At 42.3% G+C, this 25,169-nt stretch overlaps 2 protein-coding genes across 3 annotated transcripts in view; one reads left to right on the top strand and one right to left on the bottom strand.

Moving 5' to 3' along the window:
• Positions 1–2,110: 2,110 nt before the first annotated feature.
• Positions 2,111–9,317, bottom strand: LOC132107152 (heterogeneous nuclear ribonucleoprotein Q). 2 transcript variants are annotated; one of them, XM_059513383.1, is made up of 11 exons: positions 9,165–9,302; positions 8,095–8,254; positions 6,640–6,758; positions 6,450–6,557; positions 5,991–6,104; positions 5,166–5,342; positions 4,876–5,011; positions 4,563–4,768; positions 4,306–4,455; positions 4,111–4,232; positions 2,111–3,314 (listed from the first exon to the last, which is right to left on the bottom strand). In XM_059513383.1, the coding sequence occupies exons 2-11, from the start codon at positions 8,240–8,242 to the stop codon at positions 2,708–2,710; spliced, it is 1,887 nt and encodes a 628-aa protein (XP_059369366.1). In that variant the 5' UTR covers positions 8,243–8,254; positions 9,165–9,302; the 3' UTR covers positions 2,111–2,707. The 2 variants fall into 2 exon arrangements, with proteins under 2 accessions (XP_059369366.1, XP_059369365.1); XM_059513382.1 differs by lacking the exon at positions 8,095–8,254 and having other exon boundaries at positions 9,165–9,317.
• rpf2 (ribosome production factor 2 homolog) overlaps positions 9,138–25,169 on the top strand; it is an 81,429-nt gene continuing 65,397 nt past the window's right edge. The window contains exon 1 of the mRNA XM_059513389.1: positions 9,138–9,141. The gene's annotated coding sequence lies outside the window, so the exon portion shown is untranslated. The remainder of the gene's footprint in view (positions 9,142–25,169) is intronic.

The raw sequence follows: 25,169 nt of genomic DNA, 5'->3' as shown, positions 1-25,169 counted from the left end.
TACTGATAACATGCCCAAAACAATGCATATCTTAATAATCCATCACATCAAATGTGATAAAGGCAGCTGTGGTGCGCCCAGTTCAGTGACATCAAACACCCAGCCCTCCCTGAGCACAGCTCTCATTACAGACTGAATGAGAACCGCTCTCAGCAGTCCAGTCTGATTCACGATCAACGCCAGGGATGATCTTCTGTCAGCCAGACCAGCTGAACTGCCTCCGTCCAGAGAACGAGGAAGCAGCCGCATGCAGAACCTTTAAAAACAATGTGAACCGTGCTTGCCTAGACGGCATGCGGTTCACAAAAGGGAAGGTGTGCGTTTCAAACTTGATCAAGCAGCCATCAATGTGGACAGCATGTTCTTAAAACAAAAAAAAGCTTTAAAACCAATTCAATTGGGGCGGGGGTCTGAGAAACGCAGCTAAAGCTTCTTTAAGCAGCTTCTTCCTCGAGTTCAAGCTTTTACAAACAAGTAGCATCCTCCTGACCTGTCTCTCGAGCTGTAACTACATGCTCAGAGGCAGGCGTCTCGCTCAGGCAAGGCTTCTTTAGACTCATCACATGAGTGTCATTCACATGCCCAGTCTGACTGTTCAGCATCATTACAAAAGGACTATAATACACTAGGTACATTGGCTCTGATGGTGCCCTTGTGCATAAGTTGAATATAAAAAGCCCTGCTTGCATTAAGTCTCCGTATGTACAGTACAGATAGGGCAGTTTCAGCCTCCAGGATGAGGTAGTTAACCAACCCTTTCCAAAAAAACACCCTAAGAAAAAAGGTTCAGAAAAGAACCATTTGCACCTGGAATGCCTGGTCAGTCACGCCAGGGTGTAACAACTGAAGAAGAAAAAAAAGAGGCAAGACTCAAATACAAGCTTAACATGTTCGTCCTCATGATAGGCTCCAGTTAAAAATACACAAATATACAACAGCATCAAGCTCCTCCAAGCCACTTCAAACATCCACAAAGTGCAAAATACATGTAACGTTAAGGATAAAACTCCTTTGGGCTACTTTGACGTCCAGAAGTAACGGTAAATGGCATTTTCTCTCATGACACAAGGGTTCTGGGACATTCTCATAAACGTAAAAAAATTAAATATAAAAACAACACAAAGAAGAGTCCACACACACGTCTAATCGTGACACTGCGTTGATGTCAATCGTGGAGGCAGACGGGGAGTAGATCTGCTTGGGTAAGGCAGGAGCCGAGCTGGAGCGTGGACTGCACCTTACACCCCTCCGTCGACAGCACCTGGTGACCCCACCTGATCTGAGCTAGTCAGTCTTCACTGGGACATGGCAGGACCAGCCTCCACCCCGCTCCCCTGCTAGCCAGGTGACAAAAGGAACACAAATTAGAGGAGCGTTAACAATCAATACAACACAAAAGGACAAAGAGATCACACAAGGACACAAACAACTACAAAGCAGATGTCAAAGACAGAAAGCACAATGCATTGACTAGCGACGACACCCTATGATTCAGCATGCACTCGTGTGAGGAGCCCGAGACGATAGAGACAAGCACAACAGAGGCCCGGGTCGAAGCCACAGGAATTAGGAGATCTGGAGGGGGCGGGAAAGTTACAGAGATACAGAAGGAGGAAAGCAAAAACAGTCATGCATGGCAGCTTCCCAGTGGCTCAAATTGGGGACAAACGTGCAAGAGCAAAGAGAGTTAGAGCTTCCAGCGACAACGACGCCTCGTCTGGACTCGCTGTTTAGCATCAAATTGTGCTTTCTGTGGCTATCATCGAGTTTAGCCTCTGTCCTCGTGGAGTTCCTCTAACAAAACCCCATTGAAGCCCAAACGCACGGGGACCTCAAGAGAGAAGGTGCCCAAAAATTGCAATGGCAGTGAGTCAGAGTAAAGAAAGGCCTCTCAGTTGGAGGAGGTCGTGTGAAATGGGGTATGTGTTTACACAAAGCTTGAGTGGAGAGAGGATGTGGACTTCAACTGGGTGAGATCAATTTGAGGCATGCAGACTGAGGGAGCAGCACGTCTACAGGCAAACCTTTGGTCCTTTTTCTTCCACTAGGAGCCATAAATTTGTAGGCAATTTGAAGAGAGAATTTGCCGAAACATGAATTTGAAACACAATTTGAGTTTTTATACACTGGTGCGTGTATGTTTATTCAAGCAGACAAACAGCAAAGAATACAAGCCAAAATGTAAAGCCAAAAATTAGGATCAAAGTCCTTTTTTTTTTCTTTTTTATCGTTTTCCCCAAAAACAAGACAAGCTATTTGACTAGCATTATCTTTTGTAACATACAAATAGCATTTTTTTTTTTCTGTTGAATACAAGTTTAGGCGACACTTTTTCCTTTTCATTTATGTCCTTTTTTTGTTGTTGTTGCTGTTACCTACTTAAGACATGAAGAGGAGAAATCCTATGAACACACATGGTACTATATAGCCAAATAGACAGGTTGAGCACAAAACTGCTAATTTAAAAATTTCAATCCCGATTTTTTAAAAAGTAGGAAACGACTTCCAAACAAAACATAAAACAAACAGTTCGGCAGAAGCAGGAGGGAGTGACTACTGATCGAGTCCAAGCGGATTCTTAAAATATGTACAAGAGCAGAGAGGCAACCGTTAATGGATCGGAGGGCCAATCAAGTCTCTATAAAAAGGATTGGGTATTTTTTTTTTTTTTGTGAAGTGAAGTGAAAACAAAAGAGCCCTACATTCTCTACTTCCACTGATACCCAAAAGAATCCTGATAAAACTCCTGGTTGTCAGATTTGTAACCATAGTTACCAGAATGATCGCCACCTTGCAAGGGTTGCTGTGCAATGGGTTGCGAGCCCCAGTTCTGATTAATGGTCTGGCGCCGTTTGGAATCTGGCTGGTTGTAGCCATCGGCTTTGCGCTTGCCTCCTACATTTCCACCGCGTCCACCCCGAGCAGCACGTACCCCGCGGCCTCTCGGCAGAACCCCGCCTCTGGCTCCTCCGTGTGGGCCCCTGCTGGCCCCCAGACCTCCGCGCTGAGGGAAGCCCGGTCGGCCCCGTGGAGCGCTGGCCCCTCTGCCCCGCCCCGGAGACGCCCCGCCTCGAGCCCCGCCGCGCACCCCTCTGCCTCGAGCGGGCGCCTGGAAGTCATCGTAGCCGAAGTACGGGTCATCATAGCCGCCCCTGTAGTTATGGTAATCGTAATCATAACCATAATAGTCGTAGTAATCTTCGTAGCCGTAATAGTCAGGTGGGTAGGAGTAACCGCCCCGACTGGCACCCCTGCCCCGGCCCCTGGCAGGAGGCGGCATCTGAGGAGGCCCGTAGTAGTAGTAATCATCATACCTGGGACAGAAGAACACAGATGTTTACATGGAGCAAGCCGCTCTGATACTGCTCACCTCTGTCTGCTCCTGGAGGTCCAACCCCAAACACACACCTGCCTGAGCTCATCAGGGGGTTCAGGTGGACTCCAAACACACATGCCTTGTCCAAACACACACACATTCTCTGCATTTGACTACTTGTGACATTTCCTCTATCTGACCCAAGTGTCGACAAAGACCACAAGTGGGTGTCAAACTTGTGTTCTAAAAATGCAATCGCTTTATCCTTGCTTTACATTTTACAAATCAACTTCTGTGTCTGTCAGCAGTCCCTATAACAGATGACAATTGGTTTAATTAGTTATCACTTAGTGCTTCTAATTGTGATAAAAAGCAGCTGCAAATGTTGAACAGAAATACCAACACTACTCATTGCACCAATAAAACAAGCAACACTTATATACACATCTCATTAATATTTAATCTGCATTGGAAAGGCTTCCCTGACCTCTTGGAGAAAAAAAAAAGAAAAATTAAAGTCAATTTATTTCAAACCATGATGGGTTACACCGAGCCTTGAACAGTGGTGCGGAGTGGTACTGAAGCTAGTGTGGGTTAAGGGAACTACGCTTCGTCGTGTTTAATGACTTTTACTTCCCGTCACGTTTATGCACTCTTAAGTGAGCGAGACCACAAGTGTGGGTGTTTGGACATGGCATACGTGTGTTATATAAGAGTTGGACCGGACGTCTGGAGCATAGCTGCCCTTCATGAGTAGAGCTGGACACCGCTGCTGTTAAACCCACAAAACTCACATTTGTGTCTTCGCTGCTTGACGCTGTGCCTTCCTCTCTTTCCGCTTCTGGTCAGGTGGCTTGGCGAACACGATCTCAATGTATTCTCCCTCTAAATCTTTACCGTTCATTTCTGCCAGCGCCTGCAAACATCCACATCCATCACACCACTGTAACGACCGCTCAACAAAACACTCTTGTTCCCAAGCGTCTCACCTTGACCGCTCCATCTCTCTCATCAAAGTGAATAAAGGCGTAGTCTTTCAGTTTCTTCACTCGCTCCAGTTTGCCAAACTGGCCGAACGCTTTTTCAAGTATTTCCTCAGTGACGCTGTTTGCCAGGTTCCTGACGAACAACACTTTCACCTAGGAGCAGATGAGATGACAACATGAGAATGTGGAAAGAGAATCTCAACAGGAACGTCTTTCAGAACAACCCCTTCACCAAAGACCTTGCTGGATCGTGTTCTGACCTTTGCCATGACCTCCGGGTCGGGATCCTCAATGGGGTCGGCCCACTCGACGGTGACCACATTGCCCCAGACCTTCACCTTCCCGCTCATGAGCCTCCGTCGAGCCTGTGCTGCTGTTTTGTGGTCCTCGTACTCCAGAAAACAGAAGCCCCTGTTCTTCTTCTTATCATCCGGCTGATGGTAAAGGATGACGTCAGTAAGACCCTCTGAGAAACAGAGAAAGGATGTTAAATGTGTATCTGAAGAACCCAAAAGAAATGAGCACGTTGACAGGACACAGATGAATGCACGCTCAACTCAGAGCAAAGTTCACCTGTGACTTTGGAAAACTCTTCAACGATCTGTTCTTTCGTCTTGCTCTTGGGAATGGAGCCCACAAAGAGTCTGTTGTTTGCCACTGATATACACACGCCAATTTGTTTGCCCGGGCGAATTTCATGATTGTTACACTGAGAGGAGAAAAACAGGGATTGAACACCTGAACAACAGTTGAATTTGTGAAACACCCACGTCCATCACTACACAACCAATGATGATTCTGAGATATGACTGTGAATCTAGGTTGACACATGATACTCTTCTGAGTGATCCAGCGTGTCTTACTAGCTTGACGGCCTCCTGCGCAGCCTCTTTAGTGCAGAAGGTGAGAAAGGCGTAGCCGCGGTTCAGGCCGCTCAGAGGATCCATCATCAGACGCAGGTCCCAGATCGGCCCGGCCTTCTCAAACAGAGGCACCAGCTCATCTTCAAACAAGTCCCTCGGGATCTTCCCCACAAAGATCTGCAGTATGGAGAAGTCAGTCTGACAGGTTAGAGCCAAACCTTACAGCCACATTTCTTCAAAGTATCAGTCTGGAGACTCAGGCCTTTCATTAATCTCTCTAGAATACCAGATTGTGACCAGGGTTATTGTTAACATCATTTGAAAAACATTAACGGAAAAAAATTCAGCTGGTTGCTAAAGCAATATTTCTCATTTTCAATTGAAAAGCAAACAAAACTATAGGAGTTAAAATACTAAAATAACACTGTGACTGGTCAGTGGCGTCTTCCTCATTCATCTACACACATTAACGAATAATCGAATCAGGAGGTCCATTTATTTTATTGGTCAAGCAGCTAAGAATGGATTACATGGGACAATGAAGTGGCATTAGCTTCACGTCTGGGTCCTGCTCACCGAGGTTTTGAAACTAACTGTGCATTAACAAGCTATGTTAGGAACTGCACACAGATTCTGAAGTAGCTGCTAACATCGGAGCAGCATCTGCTGGGTTTAACAGCAGACGTATGGCTCTTAAATGTGCAGAGGCTGTTGAGTCAGCTCTTAGCGGTAAACTGTCAGCGTAACAAAGTTACTCCAGAACAGTGTACAACACTCATCATTCAGACAGCTGTTAAAGAGCCCTGATGTAGCTGATGTGATTACCTCTGTCCCGACCGTGGGCTGAGCACCGGTGTACACCGTCTCAGGAGGAGGACCGCCGTACTTGCGCTGACCTGTAGTGACATCAAGAGTGTAGCCTGTTCTCTCCAGCAACGTCTGAAAAACACCACCAAACCAATCAACACAGGCACTCGTATCAGTGAAGTGACGCGTTTAGGGCCCTATGAAATCGGTTTTATTTTTAGTTACCAAATTCTGTTTTAGCATGTCTAATTATAACAACGCATAAAAACAAGGTTCCACTTATTCTTACAATAGCCTTGACACTTTTCCCCCCCTCAGAAACTCGTGTATTTACATTTTTCTGGTTATCACATGAAGGCATAAAACTGACAAATTCCATGACATTCCTCTTTTAACTGTAAATTGAATTTTTGTAACCGTTTTCCACATCACAGAAATCACAGGGCTCTAAATGTTCGATAAAAAGCCCAAGCGCACCTTAATCTTTGCTTCATCTGGTCCTTTCGTGGAATCTACAACTTTGGTCCCCTGTTTCTCTCTCTGTCTGTAGGTCTTCATCACTCCACAGAGAAAGGCACTTTTGTTCTGAGTGAAAGAGAGTGAGCGAGCCAGTGAATCCTTCACTCCTTCACTACACTGACACACAGAGGAGAGCGAGAGCTCTTACCTGCACATGGGACAGGTCGCTCTCTTTGAACTGGACCAGAACTTGCAGTGCCCCTTCCTCATCGAACTCTTTCAGAGCTTCAATGGCCCTCTCATCCAGGTCACTGTGCTCCACGAGGCCTGCAGGGAGAGAACAGGGACAGCTCAGCGGGGCCAAGAGATGAGACGACTGCAGGACGCTTCAGCCCCGTCCAGTTAGGCTCGAGGAACACATCAGCACACTCAGAGAGAGAGTTCATGGTCTCATCATTTGGACAGGGCTTCAGCACAGACCATCACTTCAGTCACTTGTGATTACGGGACCAGAGCATCTTGCGCTCTAATTATCCTAATATTTCCAGGCTTTCCACAACTACAGAAACCCCACAGAAATCACCTGAATAGTCACTGTGTATAGAATGAATAATCACCACAATAGTCAATGGCAGCACCTCGTTCATACAGTATTAATGATTGTCCCAGGAGCACCCGTCTCCTCCCACCCAGCACTGTCACGATTACAACTTTGTTTTGTTGAAAAAACATTGCAATAAGCAATATTACTGTCATTTAAAGACCATTTTATTCCACTGAATATATAATCATAATATAACAGAATAATAATACAAGAAGGCCTACACACTTACAAATGACAACCTTTTAATTCTTAAGAACATTTAGATCATGGAAATTAAGTATCACAATATTAGATACCTTAAACCCGAATAAATGCCAAACAAGAAGCTCAAGTAGAAATAAAGAGAACTGCACAAAGAACCTCCTTTTCTCTGTAAATTAAGGGATCACAGTCCTGCTGGAAAACACAATCCCTACACCGTACGCACAGATCCCTAAACAAGGCCATATCTGCAGATCAGACGGTCTTTATTTGAACACCTCATGACTACACCACGTCATACACGAGAAGATGCAAAGGCCACGGGTGCAAGTGGAATGTAAAATATATATATACATTATGTAAATTTAAGAGGAAATATATTGCATCACAAAAAGTTGAGGTCATGTAGATATACTGTGTGATAAGTCTATATATTGATTGTGACAGGCCTACTCGCACCTCTTCGCAATGAAGATCTGTTATAGATGAGCTGTAGAGGACATCACCTGTCTCCGCTCTGGACAGCTGTCTCTATTGTTCTGGTGTACGCCCCCCCCTCGGGTGTGTGTGGGTGTGTGTGTGTGTGTGTTCACTGCTCCGGGTGTGTGTTCACTTCTCACTGCTGTGTGTGTGCACTCGGATGGGTTAAATGCAGAGCACCAATTCAGAGTATGGGTAACCATACTTGGCAAATGTCACGACTTTCACTTTCAACGCTGCAGTACCCATTTTGCAGAGAAACCACACAAAGTTGCTAATGACCTGCCAATTCCCTACACAAAAAACACATGGCACCGACAGGTCAACATGCACTGAATATGATGAATGTCAATTTGCAGGGTTCAAGTTTTGGCTTACCTGCCAGGTAAATTTCATCTAGCTTTTCAGCAACTTTCTGTGGTAGACCAGCTTCTACTAAAGTGTTGAAGTGGTCAGAATGGGTAACTGCAGCAGACGTGTCCATCGGCTCTTCTGTACCATTCCCATTAATGTGTTCTGTGGCCATGTCTCCAGAAATCTGTTCAAATGCAATGAGCCAAATTACTGCAGGTTTGGGTAGACAGTTACACAAATTAAGTGGGTATTTTATTTTATGTATAGTGTTCCTCTATATTGCTATCTAAAAGTCCACCAATCTTTATTTTTGCAGCGATGCAGATCTGGACCTTTCCCATCACAGTCATACATACATAAAGCCTCCCCAAACATCTACAGTCTCTCTCGCTCCAGTAGCAGCATGTTCTCACACACACACACACACACACACAGTGAACAGGTGCCGTCATGAGCTTCATCTCCCTCAGTATAACACAACACGAGCAGCGAGCTAGATCACTGTGAGCTCCAGACCGATGCTCGTGTCAGTCAGTCCCGGGCTGCAGACTGAGCTGGTGTTAAACAGCATCTACACAGTCTGTGTGTGTGTGTAATCCGTATACACACGCGTTATGATTGTATTGGTGCGCGGTTGCAGCCAGTGTCTCAGGCCCTTCACAGACACACAACATGCGAATTACTGTTAAGAAACTAGGAGACGGCAACGTATTGCGCAAAACGTACGATAAACGCATTATCCACCAACACAGCTGAAGAAAATCAGAAAAGCTGCGAGATAAAACCAGTTTGGCGCGTTAAATGGGATTCAGGCGCGTCTCTTCATTAGCATTAGCCTGCTAACTCAACAGCGTGACTCACGCGCTCGCATTCATCATCATCTAGTGTGCAGCCACACGCTGTGATTACAACAAAACACACAGATGTACGTTTGTATGCGTTTAAACGGTTCTGAAGGCCTAGCTAGCGTGTTTAATGTGTCAGGTAACCCCTCCCCCCGCGGGATCCGCACATTGTTTCCAAACACCGGTCAAATAAAGGCCCCCGCAGCACGAAACGCCACGGAATCGTGTCCGGAGCGGCGGCACGCTTACCTGGCTCTGTTCCGCGGGTCAGTTCAGGTCTGTCGGTGTAAATATGTGTTCTGGGGCGGTAAATGACTCCCCGGCGGAGCTCCGCTTGATTCCCGATAATGTAAAATGGCGGGCGTCGCGGCTCACGCGCGGTGCTCCTATCAACCGCCTCAGCCGCGACGGGGTTTCTGACGCAGCCCATCAGGGGCGGGGCGCGCGCTCACCGGGGTAACGGACTTGTGTTGCCAAGTCTGCGGGTTTCCCGCGGGATCAGGATACTTCATCACTGTTGTCTCGGGGTGTTTATTCATGTCCGTGGGTTGAAGCGACCACAATAACTTGATATTTATCCTTTAAAATGCGATTTTACCTGTAGAACCCTACCAAAAAAAGCGTATTTTACCCCCGGAATAGGCTAGTTTGGGGCTAATTTTGAGTAGCAGTTGGTCTGATTTTATTGTGAAAACCTGGCAACCCTGGAATGGCTTTTTCTCATTTTTCTGCAGACTTCATTGAAGCATGTATTTATTCAGAAACCTGGGGTCTGTCCTTCCAGGGCTGTGGCTGGGGTCAGCAGCTTGTACAGTGGGCCCTGTTTGAAAGTGTTTAATTTTTATGTTCGTTCTATTTATTTATTTTGTGCTATTTACACAATGTTTGAGTTTTTTTCAAGCTTGTGGATTACAATCTTAAACTGATCTTACACTTAAAGGGTTACTCCACCCTAAAATGAAAATATTGTCATTAATCACTTACCCCCATGGCGTTCCAAACCCATTAAAGCTCCGTTCGTCTTCAGAACACAATTTAAGATATTTTTGATGATGAAAACCGGGAGGCTTGTGACTGTCCCATAGTAACCAAGTAACTTACACTGTCAAGGTCCAGAAAAGTATGAAAGACGTCACTCCATCTGCCATCAGTGGTTCAACCCTAACGTTATGAAGCAACAAGAATACTGTTTGTATTTCACAAGGATGTGCTGTTTCTACGTGTATTTATGCTTTGATTTGAAAGAAAACAGTGCATCCTTGTGGAATACAAACAGTATTCTTGTTGCTTCATAACATTAGGGTTTACTTTCACTTAAGACATAACAGACAGTTTTTTTGTTGTTGTTGTTGTTGTTGTTTGTTTGTTTGTTTGTTTGTTTGTATTTATCGGTTCAAGAGCAAGAAGATGCAAATTCTGTGTTTCGGTTTGAGCCTTGTCTCTACGTGCGCCCTGAATACTGCAGGTGCTGAAGTGGGCTCTTACACATCTTTTTCTGTTTGCATGTTGAAACTGTGACTTGTATTTGTTCATTCAGGTGCATTAGGACGTGAAGGAGAGCTCAGTCCGGTGTTGCTGTCCGTGAGACGTGTCTCTGCGTGCACCGAACACAGCGCACGAGACAGTTGAGGATTTCCTCGTCTCATGTTTCAATGCTTTTAAATGTTTAAATTGGCAAAGCTGAAACACATGCAAACGATACGTTTTTGTGACAATGTGCAGTTTGTCAGCTGACCTGATCATGTTTTTAGGCTGGGCTCAGCCAGACGGTTGAGATCGCCGGACCCTATAATCATCAGCACCCTTCACCCCACTAGTGACGGCCCCGGGTTCTTCATACCTCGCTTAATACATCTGAGAAGATTTGAAAGATGCCAGATCTTTTAATCCTATAAACTGGTCCCTGGATAATTTGGTTCTTCAAACAAATTTGTGGATTTGATTAAAATCTGGATTAAGTTGTCTATAGCCCCTTTCACACTGCCATTCCGGCAAATACACGGGTAAAGTGTTCCGGCAATTGTTCCCGAGTCGCTAGATTTTGCACTTTCACACTGCCAGTGCTTACCCGGGATATGTGCGTGCTTTCACACACAATCAGTAAAGATCCCGTAACGACACGTGACATCAGGGCGTGATGTGTAATGTACGAGTCGAAAACGAAAATGTATTGATAATGGAAACCAAACCAAGATCAGCAGTGCAGCGATTGGCTGGTGGCAAGACAGCAACGTAATGACATCATTTAATTAAAAAAGACACCTGACAAAAAAGTTGACACATTTACATGCAAAAACTACATGAATGTTTTATTTTATTTTCTTGGTGCCAGGCCAGTAGGTGATGCTATGTGTCTGTGCAATGTTTGTATTCCCATCAGGAGATACACTGGACCTCACCGTTATCACGATTTCAAGTTTTTGTAGTTTAAAAAATGATAAAAGAAAAAAATGTGGAATTGATAACAGTATAATTTTCAAAAACATGCACTTTGAACAATGGGAAACAATAGGAAACAAGCGACAGCAGTCTTTGAGCATGAGCAGCATCGTAACAAATCTTTAAATAACTATTGAATTACAGTAAGTCATGAGAACCGTTTGAGTTGATGCTTTCACACAACCAGCCTTACACAACAACATTGTGACCCAAATAAGTGCACCTTAATGATAAAAAAAATATTATTTTCTATCACTTACATGGTAGGACATAAATATCTAAATGAGTTTCACTTGTAAATACGATTTCACTATCATCGTCATTCGTATCATCAGACTTGATCAAAATATTTGTCAGCTCCACTTGAAGGGCACTTACTGGTGCTGTTCATATAATTAGAATATCATCAAAAAGTTGATTTATTTCACTAATTACATTCCAAAAGTGAAACTTGTATATTATATTTATTCATTACACACAGACTGATATATTTGAAATGTTTATTTCTTAAAATTTTTATGATTATAACTGATAACTAAGTAAAATACCAAATTCAGTATCTCAGAAAATTTGAATATAACTTAAGACCAATACAAAGAAAGGATTTTTAGAGATTTTGGCCAACTGAAAAGTATGAGCGTGTACAGCACTCACTACTTAGTTGGGGCTCCTTTGGCCTGAATTACTGCAGCAATGCGGCGTGGCATGGAGTCGATCAGTCTGTGGCACTGCTCAGGTGTTATGAGAGCCCAGGTTGCTCTGATAGTGGCCTTCAGCTCTTCTGCATTGTCCGGTCTGGCATATCACATCTTCCTCTTCACAAGGAAGGTTAAGGTCAGGCGAGTTTGCTGGCCAATTAAGAACAGGGATACCATGGTCCTTATACCAGGTACTGGAAGCTTTGGCACTGTGTGCAGGTGCCAAGTCCACTTCCTCCAGACTCTGGGACCCTGATTTCCAAAGGAAATGCAAAATCTACTTTCATCAGAGAACATAACTATGGACCACTCAGCAGCAGTCCAGTCCTTTTTGAAGCGAGACGCTTCTGACGCAGTCTGTTGTTCAAGAGTGGCTTGACACAAGGAATGCGACAGCTGAAACCCATGTCTTGCATACGTCTGTGTGTAGTGGTTCTTGAAGCACTGGCTCCAGCTGCAGTCCACTCTTTGTGAATCTCCCCCACATTTTTGAATGGGTTTTGTTTCACAATCCTCTCCAGGGTGCGGTTATCCCTATTGCTTGTACACTTTTTTTCTATCACATCTTTTCCTTCCCTCTGCCTCTCTATTAATGTGCTTGGACACAGAGCTCTGTGAACAGCCAGCCTTTTTTGCAATGACCTTTTGTGTCTTGCCCTCCTTGTGCAAGATGTCAATGGTCGTCTTTTGGACAACTGTCAAGTCAGCAGTCTTCCCCATGATTGTGTAGCCTACAGAACTAGACTGAGAGACCAAGGCTTTCCAGGTGTTTTGAGTTAATTAGCTGATTAGAGTGTGGCACCAGGACTTCCGGTTTGGGTGAACATGTGAAAGCACACAGCAGTAACTTTGAAAACTTACTTTTTCCTCAAAACCCCAACCAATTAAGAGTAGAAGATTTAACATTAGAACCACGAACACCCTAGAGAAATGTCAAAAGCATCAAAAGCGTCCAAAAAGACTGAAGCTGACGACTCTCCTACAGGCAGCAGCACAACGCTAGCTAGCATAGCTAACATGCTAGAAGACCACAGAGCTAGTATTGCAGCCGACTTCAAAGCAACATTCGCTGCCCTGGAATTGAGACTCGAAAAAATGCAGACAACAATAACAGAACATGGTCAGCGAATGGACTCATTAGAATCCCACGCTGAGCTGCAAGACCAACGAATTCAAGCACTGGAGGAGAGGTGTGACGCATTAGCAGATCACAACGCTAAACTAACAGCGAAGACGATCGATCTTGAGAGCCGCAGCCGCAGAAATAATATTAGAATAATCGGCCTTCCAGAATCAATCGAGGGACCCAGGCCTACGAGTTTTTTCGCCGAGCTCTTGGCTGAAGTACTCGGCGACCAGATCCTTCAGTCTCCTCCTGAATTGGACCGAGCGCATAGAACGCTCACCGCTAAACCTCAACCCGGATCACGGCCCAGACCGGTTATACTTCGCCTGCATCATTATCAAACCAAGGAGCTGATAATTCGGGAGGCTCGTAAGAGACGTGGGAAACTTCAATACCAATGGACACCAAGCCAGATCTTTGAGGACTACACACCAGAAGTCGCCAGCGAACGAGCTAAATATCGAGCGGTGATGGCCGATCTCTACAACCTCGCTCTTCGGCCAGCACTTCTCTTCCCGGCCCGTTTACAGATTACTCTGGAGAGTGGAGCGAAGAAGAGATTTTCATCTCTCGAGGAAGCCACTACCTTAGCTGCCAAATATCAACAGACCCGACTAGATTGACTGCTATTTTACTCGTGGCTAACGTGGTCCATGCTAACATAGCTAGCTTTCTCCTTACAGGATGAGCTGCTTTCGTAAAATTTAAGATTAAGACGGAAACCCGCTGAGCCTTTGTGCGCTGCATTTTTTTTACAAAGACGATACACTAAGTGAGTTATTGAATTTATCTCAAAGAGATTTAAGAACTGGTTGGACTCTGTGTGGCCTATGCTGGATGTTTACCTTTTAACTGTTATGCTGGATTAGCCCTGTATCTAGTTCAGCGGGTTCAGAAGCTAACATTAATGTTGTGTATTACACTCCATTTACATTTAATCCTAATTTGAGGCTAAATCTATCTTGATATCTACTCGTACTATATAACCGTTATGAAAAATGTAATGTTCACGTTCATTACTTTGGGGGTCCCAACTGGCTCTTTAAACTGCAGGAGCTGGGACAAATTAAGGATAAGAGGAAAGACGATGCAGAAAGGGAAGTATGACTACTTGGTTTTAGTTTTGATGAATGGGACAGGGGAGAAGGGATGGGGAGGGAAGTTTTCACTTGAATTTGTATATTTTGTGTTCTGTGTTATGTGTGTATTCATGTTACATTTGGCTATTTCTGTACAGAAGATCCCACTCGCTGTTTGCTGCTTACTCCTTGAGACTGACCTGACAATTTTACCACGGAGTGCTGATCTATGGCTAGTGTAACCAGGGGGAGTGCCGCTGGTGGACGAGCTGTGAGGATTACCTCACTAAACACTGGTGGGCTTAACGCTGCAATCAAACGCACAAAAGTTATGACACATATCAAAAACTTAAATGCGGACATAATGTTTCTACAGGAGACGCATTTCTGCAACTCTGACCATAGAAAATTAAATAAACCTTGGATTGACCAAATGTTTCAGTCACAATTTAATGTGAAATCAAGAGGCACGGCTATATTAATCCGGAAAAATGTTAATTTCACTTCAGATAAAATAATGACAGATTCAAACGGTCGCTATGTTATTGTTACTGGTACATTATATGAAAAGCAGGTAATCCTGGTATCCGTATACGCTCCTAATTGGGACGACTATAATTTTGTTACTTCATTGTTTGCTACCATTCCAAATTTAGATTCTCACCTTCTGATAATGGGAGGAGACATGAACTGTGTGATAGATGCAAAATTGGACAGATCTAGTCTGAGATCAACCTCGGTCATGAAAATGTCCCAGGCTTTTTCCATGTTTATGAGTCAATATGGATTGGTGGACCCATGGCGATTTTTACATCCCTCTGTAAGACAATATTCTTTTTTCTCTCACGCACATCGCTCATTCTCACGCATAGACTATTTTGTGATGGATAAAAAGCTTATTCCAGCGATCGTCTCCACCCAGTATCTACCCATAACAGTGTCGGATCATGCCACAGTGGTCTTGGACCTTCACTTTAGCATGAAGCCGAAGGGATTCAGACACTGGAGGCTAAACCCTCTCTCGCTGGCAGATGACAACTTTTGCAAACATATTTCTGAATCGATCACTTTCTTCTGTGAAACTAAAAAGAGTGATGAAACCTCCCCATCCATATTATGGGAAACTCTCAAAGCCTACATAAGGGGTAAAATTATCTTTTTCACGTCACATACGAATAAATTGCGCAGAGCTCGGCAGAAGGAGCTGGAGGAAGCTATTGCAAATCTAGATAACCTACTATCCTCTGCAAATTCACCGGATTTATATAAAGAAAGAATAAGACTCCAAACTGAACTTGATCTCCTTCTCACTTCTGAAGCTGAACAGCTTCTCCTTCGCTCTCGGGGGTTAGTGTACGAACATGGTGACAAAGCTGGACGCCTTTTAGCTCATCAGCTGAAGGCAAAAGCAGCATCAAATCAAATTACTCAGATAATTGATGAGTCAAGCTCAATAACTGCTAACCCGGACAGAATAAATGACACATTTAAATCATTTTTTTCCCAACTATACACATCGGAGTCCCTCACAGATGAAAACCAACTAAATAACTTTTTTGGAAAATTGGACCTACCCAAAGTGTCACCCGAGGACAATCTGAGACTAGACGCCGCTCTTACTCTCTCAGAAATTAAAGAAGCAATACACTCAATGAACAGTGGCAAATCCCCAGGCCCCGACGGATACCCGGTTGAATCCTATAAAAAATTCTCTGATCAGTTAGCTCCTCTATTACTTGAAATGTTTAACTACTCATTTAATCGAGGCACTCTGCCGCCCACTCTTATGCAGGCTTCCATCTCTTTATTTTATAAGGGGGGTAAGGACCCACTTAGCTGTGCTTCTTATCGACCAATATCACTTCTCCCGGTAGATGTTAAAATACTCGCAAAAATCTTAGCTCGGAGATTGGAATCTGTCATGCCCAAAATCATTTCAGAGGACAAGACGGGATATATAAGGGAAAGACATTCATACTCCAACATAAGGCGGCTTCTCGGCGTCATCCTCTCTCCAGCTTCCTCTAACATCCCAGAGGCAATAATATCTCTTGACGCCGAGAAGGCCTTCAACAGGGTGGAATGGGACTACCTCTTCTTTTCCCTGAGACAGTTTGGTTTTAATACTAACTTAATATCATGGATCAGATTACTTTACTCGTCTCCCTGCGCCGCAGTGTGCACAAATAACCAACGTTCTATTCCATTCCCACTTTTTCGGTGAACACGACAGGGGTGCCCGTTATCCCCATTGTTATTTGCGCTGGCAATTGAACCATTGTCGGCTGCCTTAAAAATGGAGGGGGGACTTGGGGGGATTGAAAGATGGGGCATAAAGCATCAAGTTTCGTTATATGCAGATGATCTGCTTCTTTACGTAAGTAACCCTTTGGCAAGCATCCCACGTATCCTGACTTTGTTGAACTTTTTTGGTCGTCTGACGGGATATAAGCTAAATATCTCTAAAAGCGAATACTTCCCAATAAACCAATTAGCCGTAGCCATATCGCCATCAACTATACCCTTCAAAATTGCCAACACAGGATTTAAATACCTTGGCATTACAGTTACACAATCCTTGCGAACAATGCGAGAGCAAAATCTTACTTCATTAACAACGACGGTCAAGTCCGATTTACAAAGATGGAATTACCTTCCGTTGTCCTTAGCCGGTAGGATACAAATCATAAAAATGAATGTATTACCAAGATACTTGTATGTTTTTCAATGCCTCCCCATCTTCCTCCCCAAGTCTTATTTCACAGCTATAAACAATATTATCTCATCATTCATTTGGGCTGGTAAACGGCCAAGGGCAAGCCGTACACTGCTTTGTAGGCATAGATTGGCTGGGGGACTGGGTCTACCCAATCTTATTGGCTACTACTGGGCAGCCAATGTGCATAAGATAATATCTTGGTTTACTTCCCCTCAATCTAGTTGGTGCCAGAGTGAATCAGCCTCCTGCTCCTCGTCGCTGCTAGCTTTAACATGTAATACCTTGCCCTTTTCCCCAACAAGCTTCACTTCTAATCCGGTGGTAGTTGGAACTCTAAAAATTTGGATGCAAATAAGACACCACTTCGGATGGCTCACCCCCCCTCTAGCAACTCCTATTTGCAACAATCACCTGTTCATTCCAGCAAAGACGGACTCACGATTTTCAATTTTAGAAAACAAAGGGTTGCGTAGTCTGGGGGACCTGTACATTGATGGTGTGTTTGCGAGTTTTAACCAACTAGTTTCTACCTTCAATCTACATAAATCAGACTTTTTCCGATACTTCCAGTTGCGGGACTTTGCGAAAAAACATGCCACGTCATTCCCACAGATTCCAACACCCAGTGGGATGGACCTGGCTCTTAAGGCCAAAACTTTATCAAAGGGCCATATTTCCTTTTTTTTTATAACTTATTGTCCTCCAACAATGAATCTATTTTACATAAGACCAAGATGAACTGGGAGTCAGAACTCCAATTGAATTTCTCGGAAAAATTTTGGGAGGGAGCCATGGGGGTTGTAAACTCGTCATCCAGCTGCGCTAGACTGTCACTAATACAATTTAAAGTCTTTCACAGATTACACTATAGTAAGGACAAATTGTCAAAGCTCTATCCAGACAAATTTGATGATAATTGTAGCAGATGCTTGCAGGCCCCATGCAATCTTACCCACATGTTTTGGACATGCCCCAAGTTGTCTGAATTCTGGCGACTATTCTTTAAAACAATTTCAAATATATTAGGCATAAATTTAACTCCAACCCCACATAACGCTATTTTTGGCAAGCCCCCAGACAACATCCATACCACAACCACTCAAAATAACATAATTGCCTTCGCCTCTCTTATTGCTCGCAAGAGAATTTTGTTATTGTGGAAGTCCCCTCAACCGCCATTAATCAAAGTTTGGCTACATGACATTTTAGGCCTTTTGAAACTGGAGAAAATCAAATTCTCACTTAGGGGGTCAACTGGCAGGTTCTATACTCAGTGGAGACCACTACTTAACTATCTAGATAAGCTGCCAGCTCAAGAAGTCTCTTTGTAAAATCCTGTTATATGGTTATATAGGTACTGTTCCTTCCGTCCCGGTCCGCCAGCGGCAGATAGTCCCCTGCTTTTGATCTGTTCACCCTGAGACACTCCAACATAACAGATAACTCGATTTGATGTCCGAGGAGTAGGCAGCAAGTGTTTGATATTTACTTTGTACAGTTAATGATTATCACTAGCAACTTACATTGATATCTTGAATTATTACTGTATAGGTATAGGTGTATATATGAGTACATATAAAGGTTTTTATATATTTTTGTGTTTTATTTTATTTGTATTTTTCATTTTTTTTTTATCTTTTTATTTTTTTATTTATTTAATTATTGTTTTTAATGTGTAAGTGAATTATGGGTTTGGGGAGGGGGGAGGTTGTTAAGTTCATAAAAAGGAAAAAAGACATTGTATTCTTGTAGACACTTCATGTTTGTCTTTTGCAATTGATAAATAAAAGTAGAATATAGAGTGTGCACCAGGTGTCTTTAATATTGAACCTTTTCACAATATTCTAATTTTCTGAGATACTGTATTTGGGATTTTCCATGGTTGTCAGTTATAAACATCAAAAATAAAAGAAAAAAACATTTGAAATATATCAGTCTGTGTGTAATGAATAAATGTAATATACAAGTTTCACTTTTGGAATGGAATTAGTGAAATAAATAAACTTTTTGATGATATTCTAATTATATGACCAGCACCAGTAAGTGCAAAGATGACAGACCTCAAAGTGCCTACATGCTCCAGCTGAGCAGCTGGCATTGAGATCGATGGGAACGCATTAGTCTGCACATATCACAACACTGGACACACTGCTCTTTATCATGAGGAACAGTGAATACAGTCTTTCTTTCTTTAGTTCATCCTTCATATCCTATCATCATGCTCTGTCAGTATAGTGGCAAAAGTATCACTAAAACCCCTACTACATTTTTTAAGTCTGCTGTGTAAAATAATACATTTACTAGTGGTTTTAGATAATTTACTTCTATTGCCAAAAGGGTCTAATCCTGCATATCCACCACCAAATTCTGCCATTTAAAAAAAAAATTAGTTATTGTTTTAAAGCACAACAACTACATAAAAAACATCAGTTAATCACACACTTATGGCAGAAATTTTGTTGCATGACATTAATAATGTAGTATCGCAAAATGTGTTATAACTGTACATGTATGAATGCATATCAGATCTCTTTCATCAGGGCCGAGGTGTCCATTTCTACAGCCCTGTTAGCTAATTCTTTCATTTGAAACCCTCAGTCAGGGTCGTGTCGTTTTGGAGGATTCTTGGAGTTCAGTTGGAAATGTGAGACAAAAGAGAGATTGGTCTGACACTGAAGGCACTGTGTTTTCTTTTGTTCTTTCATAAACCGTCTCATTAATATGCAACCTAAGAAACTCTAGGGTGGATGCTTTATTGAGAGCGCTCCTTCATGAAAGGAATTCATACAGGTGAGTAAATGATGAACGACTGAAATTTTTTTGTGTGATAAAAACTAATGATCATACTTAAAAATTCTGGTGATTGGTATGATTAGAACATGAAAACATGGCAATATTACATTTAGTCATTTAGCAGACTCTTTTATCCAAAGCGACTTAAAATTAGAACAATATTGAACTGAGCTGGATGATGACATCACTGAATTCAGTGACGATCTGCCTGTTTGCATTATGAACACTATTTTCCTATTTAATGCTGTTCAGTTGCTTTGACACAATCTGTATTGTTAAAAGCACTATACAAATAAAGGTGACTACTTGACAATAGAAGCAATCACAATCAACCAAAGAGCAATGATACACACGTACTACAACAAGTCTCTGTGAGCATCACACAGCACACGTAATAATAAAATAATAAAAAGAAAACCGATAAAATAGAAAAAGAATAGAGCAAGCTAGTGTTAGAGGCATATTTTGTTAATTGTATAATAAAGAAAAAGAAAACAAATATATAGAATATAATTAAAAAACAATAGAGAAGCAGTAATCAACTTGACATTAAATGAGAGAGAGAGACAAGAATTAGTTGTTTCCTTAACGGTCCTCTTTGTTGTCTGAGGATGCGCTGCAATCGTCATGGTAACTCTACTCTCTCAACTGTCACCCAGAGTTCAGAAAATGCAGCTGAACTACACAGTGCAAACTCATCATATATTTAAGTAATTAAAATAAAACTTATATATATATATATATATATATATATATATATATATATATATATACATACATGTAAATAGAAAGTAATGTGTAAAAATAAAATTGAAATATATATAAATAATTTAATTTGTGACCCAAACTATATGTAGGGTGGTCACACTCTCCCCAACAAAGAAGCTAATGCCTCCAAATATTCTTTAAATAACCATATTAACTTTGTTGGTTCTTTTTATCTCTCAATAGATGTATAATGGTGTAATTGTCTGGTATGGTATGAAAGGAGCAGATATGTAGAATAATGGTATGTATATTGGTATTGGAGAAGTGTAGTATTGGGAATAACTGCTTGCTGGCATGGCTGGTGTCCCATAAAACCCTAAAGTGTTAACTGCTGCGTGTGTTTGTAATGATGGCTGACCTAAATGTGAGTAGGTGAGTCTCTGTGCTGGTCTTTGATGTCTTGTAGATCTTCTGGGTTGTATTGAAGGGGGATTTTCATTAGTTGTATGTGAGTATGTGAGGGACAACAGGAATGCCTCCATTTTCATGGATGCTCTCTGGTATGAGTCCATCCTCATTTACAGGCAAGTATTCTTCATCCGCTTGTGTTTCTGCAGGTAGATGTTCCTCATCTTTTTTTGTTTCTGTAAGTTCCTCTTTTTGTTTGCTTTGTCTATTTCCATTTATAGGTCTTCTCGGACTGGGAAATGTAAGTTCTTCAGACGATCGTTGGTAAGTTGGATCACTCACCTTTGACAACATAGGTTGTACATTTATTTCTCTTTTTTGTGTACTCTCTGGTATCCTTAACCAGTAGTATGTATTTTTTTCTTCAGAATCAGTCACATCACTGTTTGATGAAGTATCTCTCTTAGTTGTAGACCTTGTCTTTATGTTGTTCCCCTTTCTTGCTGCAGGTGGCATCTCAGATACAGGTGATGGAACAGGTAGGTCAACAGGTAAGTCATTTACAAGGTGTAGCAGATTTCTGTGTAGAGTACGAATTTTTGACGTATCATTTTCTGGACTGACTCTATATACTGGGCTGTCATTTAGTTGTTCTTTAATGATGTAGATTTCTTTCTCCCAGTAAGAATTAAGTTTTTCTGGTCCACCTTTTCTCTAATATTCTGGACAAGTACTCTATCTCCAGGATGCAGAGTCATTCCCCTTGACTGACGGTCATAATATTTTTTTCCTTTTTCACTAGACAGTTTACTGTTTCCATTTGCAATTCTGTATGCTTCTTTCATTCGTGCAGCCCATTTATCAGCATATCTTGTTGGAGAATCATCTGTTTCTTCTGAATTCAATCCAAACAGTAGATCAACTGGCAGACGAGGAGATCGGCCAAACATTAAGTAGAAGGGTGGAAATCCAGTTGACTCATGTCTCCTGCAGTTATAAGCATGGACAACACATGCTAGATGTTCTTTCCAGTTCTCCTTTTCCTTCTCTTGGAGTGTTCTCAGCATTTGTAAGAGAGTCCTATTGAATCGCTCAGCTGGGTGTGGTTCTTGAGTTTCCAACTCCAGACAGTCTATTCAAGGTCTTGAACAGTTCATTCTCAAACTCTCTTCCTTGGCCGTGATGTAATTTATTTAGATATCCAAAGCGTGGAATAAAATCATTGAATATCTTTTCTGCCGCAGTTCTTCCAGCCTTGTTCTTGGTTGCATAGGCTTGAGCATACCTGGTAAAGTGATCAATTACAACCAGTATGTACTCAAAACCACCTTTACTTCTCTCCAAGTGTAGATAATCTATGGAAACGAGTTCAAGAGGAAAAGTAGTTGTAATGCTTCCCATTGGTGCTCTCTCATGGGTAACAGACTTTTTTTGCTTAATGCATGAACATCTTCTGGTAACATAATTTTCAATGTCCATTTTCATATGTGGCCAATAAAATCTCTCTCTTGCCAGATGTATCACCCTTTCTGTGCCCACATGACCCATGTCATCATGAAGATTCTTCAGGACATTTTTCTTAAATTCAGCAGGTAAGACCAGTTGTTTCTGGTGAGTGGTCCTTCGATACAGCAAGCCATTTTCAAGGTGCAGTTTTTTCCACTCATGTAATAATTTCTTGACTGGGCCATGTAACCCTCTTCTGACTTCACTGGTGAGAGTCTGGTTGTTTTCTTTAAGTTTTAATATGTCCCCAATAGTAGGATCTTCTTTCTGTGCTCTGTGTAACTCACTGTGATGTATTGTTGACAGAAAACTACGGTGAGACGATTATGGGCATGTGTTGGTAATATCAGAGTTCTGAGCTGTAATGAGAGTAGCTATCCAGGCTACATCCTTTTTCTTTGCTACCTGGCTCCCTTCCCAAGTTGCACAGACTGCATCAACTGACATTTCTCCTGAACATAAGGCCACATACCATTCTATGTCCAGAGGACAATGAGAGAGAGTGTCAGCATCTATATTTTCCTTTCCTGGTCTATACTTGATGCCAAAATGGAAATCGGACAATTCTCCCACCCAAAAATGGCCCACAGCATTGAGCTTGACAGATGATCAGATAATCCCGGAATTTCTCACATATAGCCCACTTTAAAGCTAGGAATTCAAGCTTGCCAGAGTGAAGATTGTAATTTTTTGTAATACAGTCTGTCTGTATTATTGTTCTTTACTTGCAGAAGATCATAGAGGGGTTTGGCAATTCTAGAGAAGTCCTGGATGTATGTTCTGTAATAGCTTAAGAATCCCAGCAATCTTCACACTTCTCCAATAGTGCTTGGTGACTTTTCTCCAAGTGACAAAATGGCGGTGATGTCTTTGGTGTCAATGCGGACACCCTCAGCAGAAATGAGTTGTCCCACATAGCAAACCTCTCTTTTGAAGAACTCACATTTTTTTGGTCTAAGTTTCACCCCATGCTGTTGTAGTGCTTTTAAATCCCTTCTAAGTCTTTCAAGGTGGTTTTCAAAATTCTTTGTATAACAGAGTATATCATCCAGGTAAGGTATGCAACAATCATCTCGAAGGGAGTCCAGCATCTCTTCCATGCTTCTCTGGAATGCAGCAGGTGCGTTGGTTAGCCCAAAAGGAAACGTTAACCACTCATGTAACAAAAGCCATCAGATGTCGGGATCCCTCAGCTATAAACCCTTGGTGGTATGCCTTCCCTTGGTCAAGGATGGAAAACCAGCTGTAACCCCCTAAAGTATCTGTAATATCTTGTATACGAGGCAAAGGATGTCTGTCTGGTACTGTCTTCTTATTAAGCGAACGGTAGTCAATGCAAAGTCTAAGTGAACCATCTTTATTTCTTACGCATACAACAGGAGCAGAGTATGGTGACTTGGACTTGACAATCCAACCTCTAGCCAACAAGTCTTGAATGTACTCCTTGACTTCCTGATAGAGTGGTTTAGGCACAGAGGCATACGTTCTTTGCACAGGTATGTCATCCTTCAATGTAATAGCCATCTGCAGACTAGGAATGCATCCTATGTCATCATCGTCACGTGCAAAAGCTGCTGACTCTTCAAAAAGCAGTTTTTTCACCTGTTTTTTCTGTTCTTTACTGAGGTGGCTTAGATCAAATGGAGGATGCCAAAGTGTTGGAGGATTTCTTCCTTCATCCTTGGTACCAGCCAGGGAGTCCAAGCTGTTTACTTCCACATACAAAGGTTGAAAATCTGCTTGATCAGTTTCAATTACTTTTCTGACTGTTTGAATACTCCCAAGTGTGGTCTTCCGGGGCAGTGTGATGCTATGCATAGTTTGATTGCCAATAGGTATTTGAACATATGGATTCTGTGGATTTTGAATTTTCAAAAGTCCCTCACCAATAATTAACTGGTCAAACTGTGGACACTCCATGACAGGTTCAAACAGCACCACTGGGCTGGTGAGATTGAAGATGCTTGGAACATGACATTTAACATGAGTAGCGCAACCTGAGTGGATAACAATATCCCGTGGTCCAACATTTATTGAAACCTCGAAATCCAAATCTTGCTCATTTGAAGTTTTCTGGTATTGAATGATATTGACAAGAGCATTGGCCTTATCGTTTTCAATTTCCATTGCTGTGCCAAGGAGGTTGGCAAGGGTGAACAAGCTTTGTGATTGACTTTCACCAGCTCTTATAATCTCTTGGACGACATTAAAGCCCAGAATGGGTCTTTCTAACCCAATTCTGCTTACCAGAAAAGGAACCTGTATATCCAGTCTAGGGTCTTCACTCCCTAGAAGGTTAAGCAAAATCTCCACCCAACCATGGAAGGATATTAGGTCCTTTTTTACATCTCTGACCTCCAGTTCCTGTGGGTCAATAATCTCTGTGAGTGGGCGAAGCTTTACGTCCATAATGCTCACCTGAGCTCCTGTATCTAATAAAACAGTGACAGTAATACCATTCATAGTACATTTCATCAGACACATTACCCCTACAAGCTGAGCAACTCTCATTTGATTGGACTGGTGTGTTAAGTATGAAGATGTGATGTTATGGATTTTTTTTGATGGTGTCAAAGTGGTTGTAGGAACTTGTAACATTTCATACTGGGACGAACACTTTACTTCGATCACTGGTTGTCCCTCTGCAGTGATCGTTCCCCATTTCCCTGCTCTCTTGGCTTCCTAAGGCAACCTACAGCTCTGTGTCACAAAATTATTCATAAACATGTTGGTAAAAAATAATACACACTGTATAGATCAAATAAACAATAAATAAAT

Source organism: Carassius carassius, chromosome 27 (genome assembly GCF_963082965.1).
Source record: "Carassius carassius chromosome 27, fCarCar2.1, whole genome shotgun sequence".
NCBI lineage: Eukaryota > Metazoa > Chordata > Actinopteri > Cypriniformes > Cyprinidae > Carassius > Carassius carassius.
This window is presented reverse-complemented; position numbering and strand designations above follow the sequence as displayed.

Coding starts and splice junctions, on each gene's coding strand:
- LOC132107152 (XM_059513383.1), bottom strand. CDS start 8,242: ATGGCCACAGAACACATTAATGGGAATGGTACAGAAGAGCCGATGGAC. Junction 6,558..6,639: donor GCGACCTGTCCCATGTGCAG/GTAAGAGCTCTC, acceptor TCTTTCACTCAG/AACAAAAGTGCCTTTCTCTG. Junction 4,456..4,562: donor ACCCGGAGGTCATGGCAAAG/GTCAGAACACGA, acceptor ATCTGCTCCTAG/GTGAAAGTGTTGTTCGTCAG.